The sequence below is a fragment of the Rhinolophus sinicus genome, linkage group LG17 (genome assembly GCF_036562045.2).
Source record: "Rhinolophus sinicus isolate RSC01 linkage group LG17, ASM3656204v1, whole genome shotgun sequence".
NCBI classification, from domain to species: Eukaryota; Metazoa; Chordata; class Mammalia; order Chiroptera; family Rhinolophidae; genus Rhinolophus; species Rhinolophus sinicus.
Genome location: NC_133766.1, coordinates 13549900 through 13574736, shown reverse-complemented (window position 1 = coordinate 13574736; position 24837 = coordinate 13549900). Strand labels below are relative to the sequence as shown.

The following is a 24837-nucleotide window of genomic DNA, read 5'->3' as shown; positions in this document are numbered from 1 at the left end:
GGTTTTTACTGCATGATTTTGCATAGTGCAGCAGTGATATTTAGGAAAGCATATGTCATGTTATAACAGAACTGACTGTAAACCAACTACGGCTCCATGGCCCCAGCATGGATGAATCTCAGTGTTGAGTTACAAAACAACAGTGCGGGGGGGGGGGGGGGGGGGGGCGGCAGACGGAATGGGAATGGAGGGCAACACTGAAAGGGTTAAATAGGTGTTTGCTCTTCCGGAATCTGTCTGGGCCCAGGATTGAAGGACTTCAGACCTATACCTGTGTATACAGGAATCAGATTTATACTACCACTTTGTTGTTACAAGGAATGCTATAAACCAAATTATTTTTTTAAGGACTAGAGATAGTGTGACACCATTAAGTTCAAAAACAGGTGATATTAATGAACACATTTTTAATGATACATAATACCTAGTAAAACCATAAAGATAAGAATGAAAATTATAAACACAAAATCACTAGGGAGAGGATGGAAGAGGAGATATAAATAAGGATGGGTAAAGGTCTATTTTGTCAACTGAATGGTAAGCATGGGTCTTCTTTATACAACTGGACTTCAAAACATGGTAGGGGGACCGGGAGCCTCTTTCAAAGGGTATGTGAGCTCAAACAGGTCAAAGCTGTTTTCATAATAAGACCCTCTTTGGGGGTCTTCATTTTAAAATATAAGGGAGTCTTGAGGTCAAAAAATTTTAGAACCACTTTAAACCTTACACTGCTACACCTACACACACACACACACACACACACACACACACACACGGCTCTTTTGCATGTATGAAATATTTCATAGTAATAAAGGTAAAAATAAATCACAGTGTAGTGAACACATAAAAAAGAACCACAACCACGAAGTAGTGCTGTATGTGCGAAAAGCTTGGTATAACAGTACACCTATATATAGATATGACTTACCGATACTCAGTCTGCGAAACACAGTCATAAAGTTCCTGGGCAGTAAATTTGACATTCTTATTTACCTGAAAAGAACCAAGATACACTTATTAAAAACGCACACTGAATCAAATAAGGGGTAAAAGCACCATTAGAGTGGCCTATATTCTAAGGGAGCAGGATGCCGAGTTTCTAGTTTTCGCATAAAAAGAACAAAGCAGTAGCAATCAGAAGGTCAGTGACCACATGCTAACACTGAACTATGTGTAAAAATGCTAGTCCTGTTGTCACAACCTAATCTGTTCATAGAACAAGAAGTGAGATGAACCTGGGGTTAGTGGGAACCTTAAAGCAGCAGACAATCACTTTGCAGATCCAATGGACAGAAAAAAAAAAGTACTCCATGAAACACTAAATTGTACTACTGCTGGCTTTTACCAACATATTCATGCTTCAATTAGCCTAGCCTCTTAGAAGATTTCTAACATTTAATATTTATTTTCTAAGAAAAGTAAATGAATTGTAAAAAAAACTTTTAAATAACTATACTTCAAGGGCTAGAGTAGATTTGGGGTCTAGTAGGTAGAATACCATAAGCTGAAACAGTTTATATCCTGAACACTAGAAATAATTCAAGCTGAAAGAAAAAGTCAAATATTCAATTTTAACAATATTTGAATACTATGGCTGACCCTTCTGAAAGTTATTACTGAATAACCTTCATTTTCATTTAAATACAAAGATGGTAAACTGTGTGGAAACATCTGTCTATTTAGGAAAAAATATGATGTATAGACATTTTCTAAAGAAATATATTTTTCAGGCTATCGAGACCTAAATATTTTAACTAAGATGTTTAAGTTCATAAATATCTATGATAATTCAGAGACATAATTTACAAAAGTATAAATATAAAAGTCCATCATACAAAAACTAGTTGTGGCACACACGTGAGGGACACAGTAAGTCTCTGTATTTCTTGGGGCTTACTACTACTGAGGTAGGCTATATTCTACTTCTGTGCAGGGGAGAATCTGGAAACTGGTAGAGAAAATTTTGATCAGATAACAACAAATAGCACAGTGCCTAAATTTTCAGAAACTCTGAATTAATGAAAGGAAACTGAATGAGTCTACCTTTTATTAAATTTACTTTTTAAAAATATTTAAAATATTATTAGCTGGTATGAATTTTTTGGTGGGGAAAAAATGTCTCCAATGTGATTTAATCAACACTAAAGATTTGTATCATCAAAGTTTTCCATAGCGTTTAGGGCATCGCTTATTACCAAAAGTTCCATGAGCTTCTTCAGTATTTTCACAAGAAACTCACCGTATTTGTGTAGAAAATGTTTTACTCACTGAAGGTTAAAAATATAGTTTTACTGAGGATGGTCACTTGTTACAAGACTATATCAAAATGAGGATGGGTAATATTGTCAAGACAATTGTAAAAATAAGGTGAATAAGGTAGAACGTAAGGGAAAGCATTTGAAAAAAATATATATATATAGTTTTAAAATATAACATTTTAAATGTATATAATCCTAAATTTGTGTTTAAAATTAAGATTATTTATAGTTAATGTTACTTAGTTACATATAATATGTAATAGATTTAATAAATGTATGACATTGATATGTAATTTATCATAATTTTTTAGGTACTTGATGATTTTTGTTAAAAGTATCTTCTAAAAATATTCTAACATATACATTTAGAGTTAAACTATCAATCGTTCCAATTCCTACTTCTTTACATGTTCTGCCCTGGTCTCAGGGCCTTTGATATTGTCACTAGTGCTCCAACACGCCAGGACCTATTAACACTGCAGAAGTCTGATCAGAGGTTGCAGGGAATAATCTTTTCCCCATCAACTGCTGAGAAGTCAGCTAGAGAACTGATCCTGAACTTGATATAATATGAATACCAACCAGTTCCTTTAGATAGCTAGAAATATGAATATTTAGATGACTCCTTAGTTTCAAAAGCAATCATCCACATAATTTAAACGCTTACCCAGAATACATCTGGGATATAAGGATGATATGGCTCCAGGTCGTAGACGACTTACAAAGTAGGCAGTTGATTTATTACTAAAAAGAGGAACACTGAAATACAAATTCATGACGTACATCACAGGCTCTATCTAGCCTGAAAGATCTTGTTTCTTCATAGTCATTAATTTTGATTCACGACATTTTTAATTACTTATATTGCGAGATTTTAAATTAGACTGTTAAATATTATTTCTATGCTCAACTGCATAATTTGAATCCCCAGGGAGCAAACAGCTAAAAGATGCCTTTGTCAGTAAACATTAGCGCTATGACTATAATGCCTATGGTGGAACTGGTGTTACTAATTCTTTACAATGAATGCCGAATATTAGAAATGGCTATATTATTTTTAATTCTTAAAAATTCAAGAACAAAAGGCAAAGGTTAAATATAACAATAGCCAAACATCTTTAAAAATTTAGGTAGTCCTATCACTGCTGATATGAGACAAATATTTCCAATGTAGTAACTGATATAGAGAAAGAAGTTCTGCTAAGAGAAATGATTTTAAAAATATGGGAATTAATTCCATATATTATTTTAATGTTAGGTATTTTCTCCTGATATTCTCAGTGATAGGAAGCACTAAAAAGACCTATGTCCCAGATTTTTCTAGGGCATGTGATTTAAAACTTGTCCTGTCACTTCCACAACTATATTTTTTATTGTCAGAATGACTCAATTTGAACTTCAGAAAGTACGAAGAAGTAATTAAATGAATCATCTCAAAAGAGGAAATTCTCATGTGGTTTACAGTATTCAGGTTGATTTGTTTAAAAAGCACGCAAACATTATTGTTTCCTTAAATAAACTAGGTAACACTTGCTGAAAACTTACTCTGCGCCAAGTACTGTTTGGAGCATTTTGTAGATATTATTTAGTCTTTAAAGAATACTACAATGTAGCTACTGATGTGATTCCCATTTCCCAGATGAAGAAACTACAACAAAGAGAATTAAATAACTCTTCTAAGAGCATACAGTTAATAGGTGGCAGAACCAACATTTGAACACAGGTCGTTTGGCCTCAGAGCCTGTGTTCTCCGTCACAAGGTTCTTAACGTCAGATATGACAAACAAAAAGTTAAATAAAGAGCTAACAAGAAATAAAAGTGAAGAAATATATTTAAAGGCGTTTGACTCCATAAGAAATGTGAGACCCGAATATGCATTCCTTGATAGCATCTTAAAAATTACACACACACACTCACACACTTGAGGAGAAAGAATATATGGGAATATGGGCAAAGAGCTTTGGGCAAACAGAAACTGAGGCTCAACAGAATACTTTCCTTGGATCAGCAAGTATGAGGACAGCATGCAGGTTAATTTACAAAATACACTGGGGCTTCACCACAGCTCTAACTCTAGGGTTTGTGCTGCTGCTACAGAGGAAACTGAACTATAGTTTCCTTTTCAGTACTCAGTGGTTCTCGTGGAGAGGTGATTCGTCTCCCCAGGGGCCACTGGGGTACGTGAGTTGGGGTGGCTGATAGGGTGTGTTTGATTGTCACAAAGACTGGAGGAGCTACTGGCCTGTTGTATCTGAGGAGCAGGGATGTTAAACCACCTGCACAATGAAGAAATAACTTGTTGAAAATGCCAACAGCACCCCTGATGACAAACAATTCTGTGTTGTTGAAAGTGTAATATTATAAGACTCTATGTTTTTGCTTAGAGAACAAAAAAAAGAAAAATTAAGTATGTCACTGGCAAACTTTTGTGGCATTCAAGAATTTAAAGCAAGTATCAATTAAATAGCATTCCATTACATTTTAGAACTTTACCATGTTTATTTCTATTGAAATTTGTTTATGGTGGAAATATGGTAAACATTTAAAAATATTTTTCATACCTCATACTTGATTAGGAAGTTATAAAGGGTCTCAACATCTTGGTAATTACTGTTGGGGGCCAAAATCCTAAAAAATAAAATATAATAAAAACAAAAGAGGGGGAATGAATGATTTAAGAAAAAGACAATACCTGAACTTTTCCTCAAAAATGTATCCATACTGTGAGAAATAATTTACTGTATAATAAGCTTATTAAAATCTTCGTAACTTTTTTGGTTTTTAAATCAATTAAAAATTATAAAACCACGAGCTTAATTCAAAAGAGATCAATTTATTAAAATATTTTTGCTTATTTATACTAATAGTTATCAACAACGATATGCATTCTGTGAAATTATAGTTCTCGTTTTGAGTTACAACGATACAGATTTCTCAAAAGGTACATAGAAATGTGAAGTGCTTTTACACTTCATATCTTTTAAGCTGCATAAAAGCTTGAAGATTCCCCACAGAAATGTTCTTCCAAGCCAGGCAACTGATTTAACTATCAGACACATTAAAGAAATCCTAATAAAATATTTTGTGACTACATTCAAATAACACTGTTTGAACTATCAGCCTAGCATTCTACAAAAAGGCATTAGCAATCAGACTATTACTAACACTGATGCATAAAAATAACATAAATTATAAATATATAAATAACACAAAAACAAAAATAACAAATGGATACAAGGAAGAAATCAAAATAAACAAAATGAAAGAACGTATTTCTCCTTCTAGCAGTAAAGTAGTAATTCTCATTTCCTTCTACTATTTCTTAATCCTTTCAGGATGAAGAATTGTTTTCTTCTGAAAAAAGGAAAGCAGTCCCTTTGCTATGATACAGTGATTATTAGCAATGTCTGCCTGGGTTTGTTGAGCTGTGCGACCTTGGGTGAGTTCTGTGTGACTTACTTTCCTTGTCTGTCAAATGAATGGTAATAGTCTTAACTTCACAGAGTTATTGTGAGAATTAAATTAGCTACTGTAAGAAAAGCCTTTATACCAGTGTCTGATACTCAGTAACCACTATATGTCAGTTATAATAGTAACAACAACTATATCATCATCTAATAGTTTCAAGCCACAGAGCAAGTGCATCAAGTTCTAACTAACGAGAAATCAAGCACCGCCTCAATTAATCCTTAAATTCCAAATGCCTTTTTATTACAACAATGTCTCTAGGTCCTCACATCCTTGCCAATGCTTGATATTGTCAGACTTTAGAGTTAACTGATCTCAATAACCTTATTCGATCTTTAAACTATTTGGCCTTTATTAGACTTATGGGAGAGCTTTCATAAAGAGTTTTTTTAGGGCCGGCCCGGTGGCTCAGGCGGTTAGAGCTCCGTGCTCCTAACTCCGAAGGCTGCTGGTTCGATTCCCACATGGGCCAGGGGGCTCTCAACCACAAGGTTGCCAGTTCAATTCCTCGAGTCTCCAAGAGATGGTGGGCTCTGCCCCCTGCAACTAAGATTGAACACGGCACCTTGAGCTGAGCTGCCTCCCGGATGGCTCAGTTGTTGGATGGAGCGAGGGCTCTCAACCACAAGGTTGCCAGTTCAATTCCTCGACTCCCCCAAGGGATGGTGGGCAGTGCCCCCTGCAACTAAAATTGAACACGGCACCTTGAGCTGAGCTGCCGCTGAGCTCCCGGATGGCTCAGTAGGTTGGAGCCTGTCCTCTGAACCACAAGGTTGCCAGTTCGACTCCCACAAGGGATGGTGGGCTGTGCCCCCTGCAACTAGCATCGGCAACTGGACCTGGAGCTGAGCTGAACCCTCCACAACTAAGACTGAAAGAACAACAACTTGAAGCTGAACGTTCAGAACCCTCCACAACTAAGATTCAAAGGACAACAATTTGACCATTGTTCCCCAATAAAGTCCTGTTCCCCTTCCCCAATAAAATCTTTAAAAAAAAAAAAAGTTTTTTTTTAGGATACAGTCAAATTTTTAAAGGGGCCATATTCCCTTGGAGGAGAAACACACAGAATATCTTTAAGAATATACAAAACTACATTAGAATATCATTTCATGGAAAACTTTTCCTCCCAACAAGTAATTTTAAAATAGCAATCATCTCCTAACCCAAACAAACACAGACAGAGGATAATATACTACATAGGGAGGGTCCATAATTTACTTTTAAAAAAAAGAAAACAAAACCACTGAGGTAAGTTAAATAATCTCTTACAAAGGCAATGGAAAAAAATAGCATGTTCTAACTATGTATGTAACCTAGTGTAAACAAACTATCAGCGATGTGGAATAATTACACCTATTCATTTTTGTACCTTTGGAAATATCCAAACTGCATAACAGAGGGTAAGGAAATTAGATAAAACAGGTGTTTCATATTAAGAGCCTTATAATTTCCAAGCTGATTATCACAAAAGAAAGTACTTCACTAGAAAATAAAAGTAACATTTGTCTGTCCTGAAATACTTTGCAGAAAAACTGGGTTTAGGTAAATTAGTCATCTATCTATAATAAAAAGTCACAGCCAAAGTAAGAAATAAAGAAAGTAATTACAATATCCTAGTTTTCCCAGCAAAAGAGAAAAGGAAAAAATTTAAACTCCCAATCTGGTTTTATTTTTTTAAACAGTTTTACTGAGGTACAGTTTACATACCATAAAATTCACTCATTTTAACAATTCAATGACTTGTAATAAATCCACAGAGCTGTAGAGAAATCACCACAATCTAATTTTAGAAGGCTTCCTGCACCCAAAAAAGGTCCCTCATGTCCATTTGCAGTCATTCAGTGTTGTCACCTCCATCCCCAGCTCCCGGCAACCACTAATCTACTTAGCTTCCCTTTAGAGTTGCTGTTTTGGACTACACTGTTTCTGTCTATAAGTTCTTTCCTTCTTACCATCACAAAAGCACAGCTGTAACTATAAATAATACCATCTACAATACAGAGCCCGGTACATGAGGCAAACTCCAGTGGATACTAGCTAAACCTCACAATATACTTGGTAAGTAAAAAGGCAAGATGAATAACAAAGAACCCACATCAGCACAAGAGCCCCTTTATTTTCTCATTCAAGAAATATTTGAGACCTACTATGAGCCAAGCACACTGTTCCAGGCCCTTGGATACAACACTGAACAAAAAGACAAAGATTCAGAGCAGACAAAAGCATCATGGTGCTAAAGAGCCTAGGAAAGAAAACAAATCCTGACCAAGCACAGAATAATGAAGAAAAAATATCTCCTTCTTGTCCATTTGTCAGTCTCTTCTTCACATTTTCCAATTGCTACTTGTAAACAAACTAGGTTACTAGTTATTTCTGCGATGAAACACAGCAATTTTAAGTTCCTGAGAAAGAAGTTATTTGCTCCAAATGTAAACACTTGATTATTTGACAAAATAGCACAGAATTATATTCTAATAAAGAAAGGTTTATTTGTATGTCAGTATCATTCACAGATATATTACTGCTATTATCAGAATAAAACTACACGTTATTTCTTAAAACTAGAATATATTATGCACTATAGGATTCAAAATTGTTATCCTCAAAGAATGTTTTGAGGTAAACTGAGCTACAAATAGACTAGAAAATCTTTATTAAAATACACTCAGTTTAGAGTTGAATTTAGACCTCATTAGGTCCTATGAACTTTGAGTTTATGAGAATGAATTTGATCTGGTATAAAAAAAAGTTGCCAACTTTTACTAAGCATAAGTACAGCTTGTGGAAATACACAAAAAATAAAATGGAGAAAAATAGTTTATGGACTTTCATGCCTTAGTAATTCCCCACACAAAAATTCTTGAGAGGTCAGCCTTCTCTATAGCTTTCTTTTTTTTTTTTTCCCTTATACCAGTATGAAGACAAAAGACTCTTTGAATCAAAGTCATAAAGTTATCCTTCAACGGCAACTTTTAAAAAGAATAAAACAATGAAAGAATTAACTCTTAGAAGAAATGAAAAAGTTTTCAGTAAATAGCCATTTTTTGTTTAATTTATAAATATATCCACATTTGTCCTTTCAAGAAAAATTCATAACAATAAGTATCAAATGCACACTATTTTCTCAAATGTAAATTATTCTACACACTAAGGACTCTAAAAGAAAATTAAAAGACATGGTTGCCTGTCTTCAAGTTGTTTATTATCTTGAAAGTTCACTTTTAGAATTTTGGAATCAGAATTAGGGAATAGACATCTGAAGTAGGATTTAATCTGTAGCTCACAGATTATTTGCAAACCAAGTCTGATCTGAACGTACTTTAGTTTCTTTTATAAAAGCACCAACAATAATACTGAATGCATTATTGAACACTTACTAAAAGTCTGATACTGCTTACATATATCATCTCTAATGCTTTTAACACCCCGAATTTAGTTATGTGACCTTAATCAAGTTATCTACTTTTCTGCACCTCAGCTCCTCACCTGTGAAATGAGAAAGTAATATTTACCATATAAGATTACATGAACTAAATAATGTATCTAAACTTAGGTACTTAGCACAACAAAGCTTAGCACAATGCCTAGCTCTATCAATAAATACTAGATGTTATGAAAACAATTTTCAGATGCAGAAACCAAGGGTTAGAGTTGTTAAAACCTTGCCCAAGATTACAGGGAGTGGTGGTAGGTATGCAAATCTCTTTTGGTTTGACTCTGGAAACTATGCTTTTTTACTAATAAAAAGGATAACCATCACCATCTTCTTGCTTTTAAATGATTTTATGACATAAAGTTCTTTTATAATAAAGAATTTTGTTTGTAAGCAAAAAAAAACCACTGCCTTTTCTCAAATGCTCTGGAGAACTATTTTTGTTATGTATGTTTGAACACTAAATCTTGGTAGTTGTTTTCTCTTTCTCAAAGCCACAAAGGAAGTCAGTAGCAGAACCAACACTACAAGTCCTAACTCTTAACCACATAAGCACTTTGAGTTTTCTATTTATGTGAGTCATTAGCATTCAGTAGGCAACAGACTAATCTGCATTAAACAAGTTGCATTACGATCTCACCGTGATACCAGGTAAATATCAATGTATCTCTTTTAACATTTAAATTAGGATTTTAAAAAGTCAAATAAAACTTGTTTCCTATTTAGCAAAAATAAAACTAGAGTCAGAGATGGAGAAAGAAGTCTAGAATATTCAAGTTTAGTATCTAATTCTATGAATTCAAAAGAAGAGAGAGCATGTTCTTGGCTATTTATAGATTGTAACTTACATCCCACAGAACTGAATAAATTATGCTCCCTACTGGCAAGACAGTTTTACATTAATATTTGAAATAGTTTTTGAGAGTGTGAAAAAAAATTAAAGTTTGAAAAGAAATTACATGGCTTATTTCACTCAGCATAATGTCCTCAGGGTTCATCCATGTAGCATGTGTCAGAATTTCCTTCCTTTTTATGACTAAATAATATTCCATTGCATACACAGACCACATTTTGCTTACCCATCCATCGATGGACATTTGGGTTGTGTCCACATTTTACCTATTGTGAATTATGCTGCTATGAACATTGGTATGCAAGTATCTCTTTCAGACCCTGTTTTCAATTTTTCTGTATATACTTGGAGTAGTCAAAATGGTAGAGATCGACAGTAGAATGGTGGCAGCCAGGGGCTGGGGGAAGGCGGAAATGAGGAGTTACTATTTAATGGAAACAGAGTTTCAGTAATACAAGATGAAAAGAGTGACGGAGATGGATGGCAGTGATGGCTGTACAACATTATGAATGCATTTACTACCACACTAATATTAGGTTGGTGCAAAAGTAACTGTGGTTTTTGCAATTATTTCTAACCTTTTAAACCACAATTACTTTTGCACCAACCTAATACATTTTCAGGTACACTTAAAAATGGTAAAGATGGTAAATTATGTTTGTTATGTGTATTTTATCCCAATAAAAATATTGGAAAAAAGGCAATTACATGAAGTAAAAATGCTTGTTTACAGCATTATTTTAAAAACTCATTTTATATTCTCTAAAGCTAAGAACTGATTCAAGACTTAAATATCATTATGAACCACTATTACATCATTCTGCAGGATACAATAGTTTATTCAGCATCTACTGCGGTGCCAGGGGCTGCTGAACAAATGCTATCTCCTTTAATCTGCAACTATTACAAATTCCATTTTACAGATTAGGAAACAAATACAAAAAGGTTAATTAACCTCCTGAGGGGCCAGAGCTAATAAAGGCATGGAGATGGCAACCAACTCCAGAGCATTCTGACCCTCCAAGCTCTGTTGCTCTCATTTCAATGCAGTGTCGTGCTTGGACAATACTATCAAACTGGAGTTTGCTGATGGGAATTTAAGTTGTATTACTGAGAAACTGGGTGAAAATTTATCAAATCAACAATGAGGAAACACTCATCAGGAAAAAAAAAAACCATCCTGGATCTTAAGAGTACCTTTTTTTGGTCATTTATTACAAATAAAAGTAAAACCATCTTTCTAGAGTTAATTTGTTGAAATCAGCTATGCAAATGAGCGCTATCTATCAGCACTAGAATTCTGAAGAACACCACATAGAATTGAAAACGGTAAAAAGAAAAAAATCAAATTAAATCATTTGAACAAATTTAAACAAAAATAAATTATTTTATGTTTCTGCTCTCCCTTCAGAGACAAATAACTTTGCAAGTTGATTATACTAATTAAATATAAATATTAAATATAGGAACTTTACAAAATAATTAAAATTTGATCTAGTCAGAATACTAGAAATCTTTTTTAAAAGTTGGTGGTGGCGGGTCTGCCTGGTGGCTCAGGTGGTTGGAGCGCTGAGCTCCTAACACCAAACAACGGTTCTCTGTGGAGCTGGGCTGCCGTGAACAGCCGGTCGGCGTGGGCTGCTGAGGGCTGCTGTGAGCTGCCAACTGACTGATGACTGGTGACCGACTGCCTCAGCTGGAGGGAGTGCAAGGCTCATAATACCAGCCTGCGTCAGGGAGCGGTGTCCTACACAACTAGACTGAGAAACAACGTCTTGAACTGGAGTGGGGGGAGGGGAGGCGGAAAAAAGAGGGGGAAAAAAAAAGTTGGTGGTGGGAAAAAGAAGGGTTTATCATCAAATTTAATGACTGCACTTGAAATTTAATTATAAAAGCAATTCTGTAGAAGGAAAATATTTTGATAAAGGAAAAAAATTATAGGCCATACATGTGGGCTAGACATAAACATACACACAGTTAAAATGTCCTTACAAATACTACAGCTTTCTCTTAATTTTGCAGAAAGGTTAAAACATAATAAATATCCATATACTTTCACTAACCCTGTCTCCTTTCTGGGTGACCAGCCCTTCCTTCAGTGACTCTTCTACATTGGCCTTTAAGTATAATAATGGTTATGATCACAGTCTCTCTGCTTGAGTTCAAATCAGTCCTACCACTTTCCAGTTGAACGGCATCAAGCATGTGACCTTACTTACCTCTCTGTGCCTCAACTTCTCATGTGTCACAAGGACAACAACAATACTTACCTCACATGGCTGTTACGAGAATTATATAAGTTAATATATATAACATACTTAGCTCAACAAAACGTTAGCTAGTATGATTATTCTATCTCTCTTCTTAAAAAACACCACCAATTATCACTGTATCTTGTCAACTGAGAACTAAATGAAATTCAGCTCATACTGCTTGGGGACTGGTTCTCTTCTTGTAAGGCCTGCCCACCAGTGAAATTTTATGTGATTTATAGAAATGGTAATTGTCTTCTCTCCTTAGCCCTGGATATCCATGTAAACATCAACAGAAGTCAAGAAAAATGTTAAGCGTAAGCTCTCCAACATGTACCTAAAACATTTTCAATCCCTCCTAATTATTTTACATAAGGTTAAAGTGGAGCCAAATTCTAACAAAACCATGATTATTATCAATGCAGAACCTAACCTGTAAAATATGCTCTGAACATGGGGGAACATGTCCCATCCACTGGCTGCCAGCTGCCAACTAGAAGAGAGCAGACTCTTTCACACTGCCAGGGTCCAGGAGCACCCCTGGAAATCAAAGGTGTCACTCTGATAATGGCAGCCATATTACTGCATTTGCTTAGCTGTGTTGGCCAGCCCAGGACACAACCCACATATCCCTCGTCTGTTTCATCTTCACGTGACTTTCTGTCAATCTATGGGAACTGAGGTCAATGCTACAATTGATTCCCAGTAAAGTCATGGGAAGTGGAGTTAAAATATCTCGCATCTCTGAATGATGAAAAGACAACCTGTGTTGTTACCAAAAGCCCATCTCACTAATTAGGTTTAGTGTTCAAAACCGTCTTCAGGAAAATCTTAACTGCCCACAAAGCAGCATATTCTTATGTTGGCTAACAAGTTTATGAAGGTAAGGTTGTTCTAACTGCAAATCCAAGCCTCTGTCACATCTTCTGTGAAACAATAGTCAAGTATTGGATGGATGGATCTTCATTCATAACAGCAGAGACATTTTGGCAAAGAGGTCTGGAAGGGGCTGGTGAAGCTAGGGCAGAAGCCCCTGGGATCCTGTACCACTACTCAGGAAATTCTGAAAACTGCCAGCCATCACGTGCCCCAAGAGTCCTCTCACAACACTCCGAGTTTCCTCAAAGCCAGCACTTATTTTTGTTACTGGGCCTTGGCTACTGTTCTGGGCTGAATTGTGTTCCCCTGTCAAATTCATCTGTCAAAGCCTCGACCCCCACTATCTCAGAATGTGACTGTCTTTGGAGACGCCTACAAAGAGGTGATGAAGTTAAAGGGAGGCCATTAGGGTGAGAGCCCTAACCCAACCTCTCCTGTGTCCTTAGAAACAAGGAGGAACTTGGGACACACAGACACATCAGGAATGGACACGCACAGAAGAAGAACTGCATGAGAGGCAGCAAGCGGGCGGCCATCTGCAAGCCAAGGAGAGAGGCCTCAGAGGAAACCACCCCAGCCAGCAGCTTGATCGTGGACCTCAGCCTCCAAAACTGTGAGGAAATCATTTTTTCTGTTGTTTCAAACACCCCCTCTGTGGTATTTCATTATTGCAGCCCCAGCAAATGAATACAGCTGCCATCCCTAATTAGTGGTGGCCTTGCATTTGGGGAGCCATGACCTCATGGTTAGAAGCAAGACGGAGTATCTCCCATAATATGATATAAAAGTCAGTGAGTAGTTAGTTGCCACATCACTACTTTATTCACTTTGCTTTGCAGCATTATGCTTCCCGCTGAATGACAAGCTTACCACTTGAGATGGTGCCGCTGGACGCCAGCTCTATGCACAGCGCTAACAAGGTACTGAAGGGGCCGGAGGAGTCTGCCAAACTGGCTCATCTCTCTGCTCCTTAGCTCCCTGTGGGGCTCAGTGAGGTCTTCAGTGAGTCCTACACCCCCTCTAAGACCAGATACTGACAGCTAAAGCTGCAAAACAATCACAGGTTCTAATACTTCATGAATGTTACTTCCTAACTGATGAATCCCACCTCACCACTGGGCACCTACTATCTTTCCGTTGTAACATGGCACATGGGATCACGAGGAAGTAACCCAGCCAAGATAAGAGCTCAGAGTGAAAGAAACAAAAAATTGAATTACCTTGTGCTCCCACCAGTTACTGCTATAAGATCTCAATATACCCCACCAGGGCTGAGACACAATTCTTTTACTGCCTCATGACAAGCATGCCTCACTATATACAGAAATTGTTGATAATATATCAAAAAAAATTAGAGAAATGTTCTCATCAGGAGAACCCCCGGGAAAAAAATTGAAGAGTAAAAAATCCTTTGGTGATATGAGTACGTTTACCTGTAATTGATCAACATTGAAAGTACACCTTTTAAAACACATTAAACTTTTTATAAAGAGGGCAAACCGAATCACAAGACACCTTCGCACAGCCATTAGGATGGCTACTATTTAGGGGGGAAAAAAACCAAAACAGAAAATAACAGGCCTTGATGAAGATGTGGAGAAACTGGAACACTGGTGAATATAAAATGATATAACCGCTATGGAAAACAGTATAATGGTTCCTCAAAAACTTAAAAATAGAATTATCACATGAAACAGCAATTCAACTTCTGGGCATATATCCTCAAAAACTGAAAGCAGAGACTCAAAGAGATGCCTGCACACCCATCTTCAGGGTAGCAACCTAACTGTCCCTCAACAGATGAATGAATGAACAAAATGTGATATAGGCGTACAATGGAATATTATTCAACTTTAAAAGGAAGGATTCTGACACATGCTATAACATGGATGAACCTTGAAAACATTATATTAAGTAAAATAAGCCTGTCACAGAAGGACAAATACTACATGATTCCACTTACAAGAAGGCAGACGCTGTCCAGCAGAAAGGCCTTTTCGAGGAACCAGAAGTTTTAGAATTACTCAAGGGAAAAGGTCAGCAATAACTTCATGTGTCATTTTTTCTTAACTTTATTTTTTTCTGTAATTCTGACTTTATTATGAATAGCTGTATCTTTCCATATATTATCTAAGAAACAGTTATGCTGATTTGACCCTTTGTTTCCTCAAGGAAACCAAAAACAGTCTCTTCCCTGACCTTGTGATGTCCTTCTGCGTTTCTGTTCCTTACCTCCAAGTCCCGCCTTGGCCTACTGGTAACTGACATCTGCCCCAACACTCGTGCAACTGCCACTGGCAAACTCACCAGTGACTTCTAAGTTACTCCATCTAAAGCACCTTTTAATCTTAATCTTATATGGCCTCCAGGAGTAGTAACATGACACTTAAAGATTCCTTTTCGTTTAGAACACCTTCCTTGACATGTGTGATACCAGTCTCTTGACCTTTCCATTCTGTCCTTCTGGTAATTCATCTTCAGCCTGTGTCGCCGCTGCCGCCAATACAACAGAGGCACCAGCACCCCATCACTGTTCAAAGGAAAACGTCTTGGATCCTCTCATCCAGTTTCTGCCCTTGCTCTTTGCTCCCCACTGCTTTCCAGTGTCTTCTACACTTCTTTGTGTGTTTTCACCTCAAATTTCCAGCATCACACTTGCCTTTGGGGGACAATATAAGACACCACGTGTACTCATCCTCTCAATAAATAACCAGTGTTTTCCTTTCTCGTCTCAATTTTAGAAATACTGTGTTCCATTCAACTATGCTGGGTAAATTCTAAGGCACTTCTAAAATACTCACCCAACCCATTGCAAAGTAAGTTCAAACAAATGACATATTTTTAAAATGTGCCAAAACAACCAGTTTGCCTGTTTTGTTTTCCTATGAATGCTACTTTGGTACACAGATGCTAACTTAGCCCTCACCTAGTCTGGCTATGCCATAGGATGGACATTTTTATTCCAGCTTTAAGACAGGTTTTAACCACTCTTTCAAATGACATGCTGTTGACAATCAGCAATATCATCTCAGATATAGTTGTTTTCCCCCGCTTTTATTATCCCACTTGTTTCATTTGTTAACACCTGTCTCTTGAGACAAGACTATTTACCAGTGGAAACCTTTTTGGGATATTCATCTCAGCCAAGACAAGTGGACTCGTTCCCCTCTCAGAAAAGAAAAGACAGATTCCGAAAAACAAATGAAGAAGGTGAATATCCTTCTAAGGCAAAGATATTTTCTATTTTTTTGTCAGACATATAATCTTTTAAATTAAATTTAGAAATTTTCTAAAGTGCTCTGAGTCCAACTAAAAATTACCTATTGAATAAAAGTAACGTCATTTATTCAGTGCGAAAGTTTAGTGTATTTAAAAATGAGTTCTCGAGAATCAGACCAGGTTCAATAAGCCATTCTGCCACATAAACTATGCGACTTCAGGCACATTCTCAATCATACGTCATGTAAATAAATAAATAAATAAATAAATATCCATACGATTGAAGATAAAGGAAAAAAACACTAACAAAACAGGAGAAAAAAAGCTCATCTAGCAGTATTAACGTGACAATATAAACTTGAAGGCAAAAAGTATTAACAGCAGCTGAACGGATCAAATCACCAGGAAGATACACCATAAACTCAAAATACATAAAGCACATGTTGACAGAGTTACAGTAAGAAACTGAAAAGCTCACAATTACAGTTGGAATTTTAACATAAATCTCAGAACTGCTCAAAAGTCAGCAAGCCTATAATTAGTATGAACAATATATAATGAACAAATTGGATCTAAAGGACACATAAGAGAATCCTTAAAAAAACAGAAGAAAACAGAAAGTAGTCAGGTGACATCATCTGAATGATGAGTTTAGTTTTAAACATTTAGAATATGAGCTAAAAATTCACAATTGAACTAAGAGAGGTAAGATAAAAAATAATGTTCACGAAAAGGTTGGCAGTAAACGAGATCACAAAAAGACAGCGTGTATGGAGGGTGGTGAGGATAAGACACATCTAGTGATAAGCCCAGAAAACATACTGCAAAAGCATTAAGTATATAAAAAAATTCCTGAAGTAACAACTAAATTGATCTTAGGCTAGAAATTTAAGTGCTATTCAATATCTACCTTTAACAAGTATGGCAGGAAAACATGGGTTCAAGATGAAGGCGACAACAGCATTACAGTAACACCTTTTGTTGAGACCTCAGAAAGATCTAAGAAGATGCCTTGGAGAATTTTTCAGACAGACAAAAGGCCCTTTAAGAGTGTGCCTCACAAATCCTATTAAACAACAGGACTTCCACAAATCTTAAGGGCACTGCCCACAGCAGTTTCACCAGGAACCCAAGGTAGAGAAGGGTTTATTTCAAAGAAATGTGAGGTTGCTATTTTTGTCCAATGGAGCAAACCCCAAAAAGATGAATAGAAACCAGTTTTTCAGAGGACTGCTCTGGTAGTGGTATCACCACTTGGACTAAGCAGGGTAGAAACAATAGAAAACGAAAAGAGGTCTTGGGGCTCCCTACCTTTCATGTGCAGGAAGCAGGCTGACGAGGCTCCTCGGTTGCAGCGTACGTGTCTTAGGGAAAAAGTTCCGGGGCCAAAATCAAGAACCAGAGAGCAGAGTCAAGAGCAGCTGTAAGCAATTCCCAGGCAGGACGGAGCCCTAATCAAGGCAATGGCAGCCATGTGCACAGCCAGATTTTTGCATCGCTAGCGATCCTGTGTGCCTCTTATTTCCCTGCTTTTTGAATGTGAAGGTGTATAGTTATCCTATGCCTGTAATGATGCTATATGTTGGGAGGTGGGGGGAACTAATTTTTCTCTTTAGTTCACAGTAAAGATAGAGAGGAATCATACTCCAGGAGCTGTACCCAGGGAACCACAACCAAGAAGCCTAAAGAGGGCTCCTTTGTGTCAACTGAAGGCCGACATTCTCTAAATAACCTTTTTAAAACTCTGAGAGGTCAGCTATCAAGACATACAGTATTAAGTTAATAAAATATTCTCTCCAGTGCAAACTTCACAGTCTTTGAAGCAGCTAAATCATTAGTGGGTCTGAAAAGCCACTGTGATTGCAGAATCCCTTTTCCCAGACATCATGTATGGTTATACGTACTAGTATATATTGTGTTCTTATATTAAAATGGGGTAAGAGAGTAACAGGAAAATTCATTTTTCAGAGGCTTAATAAGCAAAATATATGTAAATGACAAACACATAAAATTCCAACTTCGTGGACTATAAACACGTTTTAGAAAAAAGGCTCCATAAAGTATTTCAAACCAAAGCCGGAGGAATGTAAGAGTTTACTAAAGTTTTGAAGATTATTAAAGTCTTTGAAGATGATAAAAATTCATCACCTTCCTTTCCCAAGTCCAAGCAGAAGTCTCCTTTCCCAGCATCACATTCCACAGTCGGGCACGAATGCCCAGGCCGAATACGACCATGTCCACCAAACCAGTTACCTCTACTTCTGACCAGGCAGCTCATCTACTTCACAGACACAAAAACACACTTCAAACAGTTTCCTTGTTGTTTTGAGTGTAAGCTTTCAAGTTAAAGGTGCACACATTCATAGTATGCCTCAGAATTGGACTATAAGACCGGTTTAGTTAACTTTGTTGAGATGCCAGTTTAAGCACAAAACACACACAGTCATTTAATGGCGTTTTTTGATTCATGTGCAAGTAGAACTTTTCTTATTTTTTGAATTTGCCAGATGACTCTTCAATTAATTTTCATTCCAAATGAAACTTTGTAATTTTTATGTACTAAGCAAAAGGTTTTTGCGAGCTGGAGAATAACCTGATCCATCTAAGCATAAGTTTACTAAAGTACAAAGTAAGTCTAGATAGTACTGACCTAAAAAAAAAATAAAATCTTAAAATACTTTTGTCTACATGGAAAGAGTATTGACTCAGCTTCTCTAATGTTTATAAGGAAGCCATTAACAAAAGGGCTCAAATTATACACATAAAAGGAAAGATGAGAAAGAGAGAAGCAATAACTAACCCAAGAGCAAGTAAGTTCATTAAATTCCCTTTCCCGCCCAAGAAGAAAGTGTGCAGAAATTATAGGCATCAGCCACACACCCACTCGTTTTTCAACTTTTACAAAATTAGGTATTGTACTCCCAGATGTGTAACTATGGAGTGCTTCACCAATATTTTCAATCTTAACTTATTACAACCTTGTTTAGCGAATTATTAAAACTGAAATACACATTTTATACATCTCAAATTTAACATACCAACTTCAAGGAGAAAACAAAGACTAAGACTTGTAAATATATTACAGTTCAAAAAGTATTTTCACATGTATCATCTCATTTATTACTCTGAAGAAGGACTCACATTTAATAAAGAAAGAAACTGCCTTAGAGAGGGTAGATGACAGGTCCGAAGTTAGCTACAAAGGGATAAACTTGGAACTAGAACCCCAAGCTCTTAGTTAACAAATACATTTTCATTCACTTTTTTAATTGAAGGCCCTGGTTAACAAGTCATCTTATTATTGATTTCCAATGTAACACCATACATGATTTTCTATAAGAAATAGAGTTGATATTTATTCACTGAAAGCCAAATAAAACTATTCCATTTTAACAAGCATTGAAAAATGCTAATGAATTTGCAGTCACTACAAAGTTGAATGCATTTTTCAATGTTTAAACATTTAAACATTTAAAAATCCATCCATAATTACCCAAAAAGAAGTTTTAACAGAACTTATTTTGATTTAACGTGACTTTTTCTTTAAAAATTTTAAGATCACATATGCACTTGACAAAATAATATAATTATTAACTTCCATTACTCTTGATTGAAATGCATATTTGTCTGAAAGGGGGGAAAACAGGCAATTTTAGTCGTTTCCTGTTAACGAATTCTGAAATGAGCAAACTTTTTATCCACAATGCCCTCTACTGGTAGCTAAAGAGGTTCTGATACACTTACTACAGGAGGTTGGATCGGTTTCTTGAAGTGTGGTCCCCAACCCCGCCACCTGCACACGAATCCCCTGGAAAGCGTGTTAAAAACACAACTTCCCTCCTTTACAAAATATCTACAGATATTGTGATTTCAATAATTCTGGGGTAGATCTAGAACTCTGCGTTTCTAACAAGTTCCCCAACAAGTAAGCGGAGAATCACTGGTTTGGGTAAGAATACCGACACCTGACTTCCAAAGGACAATAACTTTCTGAAAAGCTCTGGGAAGACATCACTGTGCGTGTTTTGTAGAGAAAGACTGAGGCTTAAGACCATTTACCCCGGGTCACAGGATCGAAAGTAGCAGAGCCACTAACATTTTCTTGTTCCTGGAAGTGCTTGTCCTTAGAGGAAATATTAACAAAATTGTATCAGCCTTAAAATCCACTTCTTTACAGACAGCCATGTGGGTGGTACATACGCAGCACCTTCTCCACCCTGATTCACAAGAGAACCCCCCAGGGAGTTTGGAAAAATGCTTATGCCCAGGTCCCAGTCCCAGAGATGCAGATTGATGAGGTTTAGCGTGGGACCTGGACATTGTTCTGTTTTTCAAAGCTCCCAGATGATTCGAATCGGCCGGCACGGCTGAGCACCACTTAGCCTATGGTGCTCGGCCTGAGTGCACAGAACCACCTGGAGGACACGGTCTGCTGGGCCCCACACCCAGAGTTTCTGATTCAGCAGGTCTGGGAGGGTTGGAGAATTATATTTTTACAAGTTCCAGGAGGTGATGATGACGCTGGTTCTGTTGACCACAGTCTGAGAACCAGTGGTTAAACATAGTTGGCTAAGGGTTCTCAACTTGCCTACATATTAGAATCATCTGGACAAATTTTTAAAATCCTGACAGGCAGGCACACCCTCCAACCCATTACATCAGCATCTCTCGGGTACGGGACCCAGGCAACAATATGTGTACAGCTCCTAAAATTAAAAAAGACTTCTCTGAAACCTATTGCCACCCCAATAGACTTTAAAAAAAATTTTTTTAAAGGCTTCTCTACAGCAAAGGTGTATAAAACCCATTAATATATTAATGGATACATGTATAGTGATTTTCCAAGAGGATAGTATAGTATGGAATATTTCCAAAGCTCTTTGGACCAGAAACACTTATATCAAGGCATAAAGTTAAAAGCTCTGAATGGATGAACTATAAACCTATGTGGTAAGTGCTTTGAAAGACCTACAAGACATTCCCCTGCAACCTCAATCCAGCCTCATCTTTTGCCAAACCCTTCCTCTCTCCACCGCATAGGTCCCTTTAAAATATCAATAACCCTCTATTGCAATTACCTGTTTTCATGTGACTGTTTGGCACTCTTTCTACAAGCTCTCTGGAGTCAGAGGCAGCATCTGATTTATCTTTGATTCCCCAGAGACTAGTATGATGCCTAGCATAGCTGGTGCTCCATACACATCTGTTGAGTAACTGAACACAGACTGATATCCCCACTGTCTGTAGAAAAGGCAGTGTCAGGCATGGCTTTCATGTACCAGAGTATGCAATAGCGTTTACACAGCTAAAGTCAGAATTGACTATTTCTCCCTCATAAAGCTACTCTTATTTACTGCTGCTTTAAATAAAACAGGACCACTTGCACTTAGAGATGATGTGGAACTTGTCCTGGGATCCGCCACATATTCAACTTGCTAGTAACTTAAGGGTGGCAAAAAGATTTGGTAATTTTTTTATTCTAAGAATCATTTAGCTAACTGGGATCCAAAAAAAAGTGCAAATGCTTTATATATTAACAAGGAGATGAAGAAAGTTGCAAAAAAACCCTTAAAGAGAAAAGGAAAAAAACAAAACCCCCAACTACTGTTTCCAAAATCCAAGGTTTCCAATCATGGACATACTAAAATCAAATCAGTTTTGGTTTTGTTTTTTCATTTATAAAGAACAGCAGTCTTCTATGAGCAAGCTACACATCTAATTCAAGCCAAGCAATTTTGATATAGATCCAAAAAATTGCAAGGTTAAGTTTAGTATTCTCCTTTAGTGTCACAAAAGAAAGCATTTGACTTCATGCTATAAAGGTGCTAGGGCACATTCTATAGCTTTCTGGCACTATGTTTTCTACATGCTTCACAAGTATTTAAAATAATCCCACATGTATAAGTCTCAAAACATCGCAAGACTATGTTGCTTCTCAAACTTTTTCAGTTTATAGTACTGTGAGACTGTATTGGAGGAAATCAACCATCATGTTAGCAAATATTAACCATATATTTGTTTTTAAAGGGCAGTGATAATTACCTCAACATATATTTATTCAACAAGTAGTTATCAAGTGCCCATTATGTGCCAGGCACTGCTCTAGGAGCTACAGTTAATAAAGAAAATAAAGTGTCTTATGAAGTTTACAATATGATATATATTTTCCAGAAAGGAAAAAGTGGAACATTTTTATGGTCCAAGCTAGAAACAGGATTCTTTGCAAGAGAAGGGAAGAGTTAAATCTAAAAGTGATTAGTTTATAAAACTTGCTGGAAGATTCCTAGCAACTCTGAAAAAGCCGATAAGACTAGAAGAAAAAGAAAAGTAATAAATAAAACTTTAAAATTAATTTATGATTACCTCTGAATTCCTTCAAGAATATCCTTCACAGCGGCCATCAACTTTTGAAGATATATAAATGCTTCTTCAAATGATGCTATTTTTGAAGAAGTCAGAACTGAATTCGAGCCCAATCTTTGAAACACATCTGTGCTGAGATAGAGAAAAAGATACTCATAGGTACACAAGCGTATTTACTGTAATTACAGCATTTTCATTTCGAATGTATAAAATAACTCTTATTTATAACTTAGCTCTCATAATGCTGATGTATTTAAATTACACTGTTTTCTTCTAAGAGTTTTATAGGTTTAGCTCTGATATTTAGGTCATCTATCCATTTTGAGTTACTTTCTGTATGTAGTATAAGGTCAGGTCCAACTTTATTCTTTTGCGACAACTCTACTGAGTTGTCCCAGCACTATCTGTTAAAGAGACTATTCTTTCCCTACCGAATGGTCTTGGCATCCTTGTCAAAATTAACTGACCATAGATGTATGTGTTTGTTTCTGTACTTTGAATTCTAGTCCATTGACTTACATGTCTATATTTATACCAGTAGCACAGTTTTGAATACTGTAGCATTGTAGTAAGTTTTGAAATCGGGAAGTGTGAGTCCTCTAATTTTCTTAAGTGTTCCTATTAATGAACACTGGATTTTTCCATCTATTTAGGTCTTCTTTAATGTCTTTCAAAAGTGTTTCATAGTTTTCAGTGTATAAATTTTGCACCTTCTTGAATTACATTAATTCCTAAGTATTTTATTCTTTTAATAACATAAGTAGAATTATTTTCTTTACTTGCTTTTCAGATTGTTCATTGCTAGTGTACAGAAATACCACTGGTTTGGGGCATCTATTATTTTAAAAATAAAAACCATAAACTTATTTTATTTAAAAATATTATTTAAAAAAATTTTTATACATTTAAAGCCTAGTCATCGTATGCAATTTGAAAAATACAGGAATGTTTCTAGAAAGAAGAAACTATGCAACGCACATAGTCCACCAACTAGCGACAAGCATTATTAAAATCCATGGAGGTATTAATCATTGATAGTATCTAACACTCAAATTCCTCACAAATAGAAAAGACACAAAAACCTGGTCTGATGTGCTGTAAGTTTACAACTGATTATTAAACCACAAGAACAGCACAGGACAAGAAGATGCCATTTACAATCATGCGGAGTAATGGTGCATGGGGCCTACCAGACCCTTCAAATGACCATCTCTACATGAAAGGCTCAAGCACAAACATGTTGAAAAGTTCTACAGTAACTCAGGTACACAAACAGGCATGCAAACAGTGAAGTAGGCTTTAATCAACTAAACACTGATAAAGCAATGTAAGCATTTTTCACTTACTGAAATACTATAATGCAAAATCTATTATCCCAAATTCTATAACATCCCACAGACATGTATGTATTACATGTTAGCTCTAAGGTTCATCAAGTACTCAAATGTTTTCTAAATGAAAGGAAGATTAAAATGTCTTAGATATGGTTTTAATCGATTTTACTTTGCCTGTTATGTAGGGGAACTTACGCTAACAAGAATATCTGATTAGCCAAAATATTAAACATATATTAAACATTTATTAAGTCTAGAGAAAACCAACAAACAAAACCTATCCTTTATGTGAAAATACAAATTTTTAAATATTATTTAGCTTATATCAGGTATAGATACTTCTTTAGTATGATGGATGATACATTTTTTGACGAAAAAAAAAATTAACTATATCAAAGGACTAAAAATGGGTTCCAAATCTGCAGAGTTGTAATAGATGACTGATTGAGAATAGATGTTTAAATGGAGTGCTAATATTACTTTGCTGCTCTTCTGAACATCTCGCTAGAACAGGTAGGTAATCTTAATCCAAAACAATAGTCATCCTGAGCCCTTTAACAAAAAAATCATACTATGAAGTATGCTTTAAATTATTTTTTGTTACACCAGCAGCATCCTATTTAAAGAACTACTCACAAATAATCTCTGTCTTTTCATTTTACCAAGACTATGGTATTTTATGTGTATGAAAGTAATAAAAGTGTTTCTTCCTTCTAAATTAAAGTATCTTCCTTTTTAAAAAATCTCACATGAATTTTCCCTAATCCAGACTGA

At 36.2% G+C, this 24837-nt stretch overlaps 1 protein-coding gene across 2 annotated transcripts in view; it reads right to left on the bottom strand.

Annotated features, from left to right (window-relative positions):
* Positions 1 to 24837, bottom strand: part of SWT1 (SWT1 RNA endoribonuclease homolog) — a 75307-nt gene that overhangs the window by 9631 nt on the left and 40839 nt on the right. The window contains exons 16-18 of one of the 2 annotated variants that reach the window (XM_019738097.2): positions 22730 to 22861; positions 4821 to 4887; positions 929 to 993 (exon numbers count right to left, since the gene is read on the bottom strand). In XM_019738097.2, the coding sequence (XP_019593656.2) occupies positions 929 to 993; positions 4821 to 4887; positions 22730 to 22861 (264 nt within the window). The remainder of the gene's footprint in view (positions 1 to 928; positions 994 to 4820; positions 4888 to 22729; positions 22862 to 24837) is intronic. The other variant, XR_012492946.1, reaches the window with a different exon arrangement.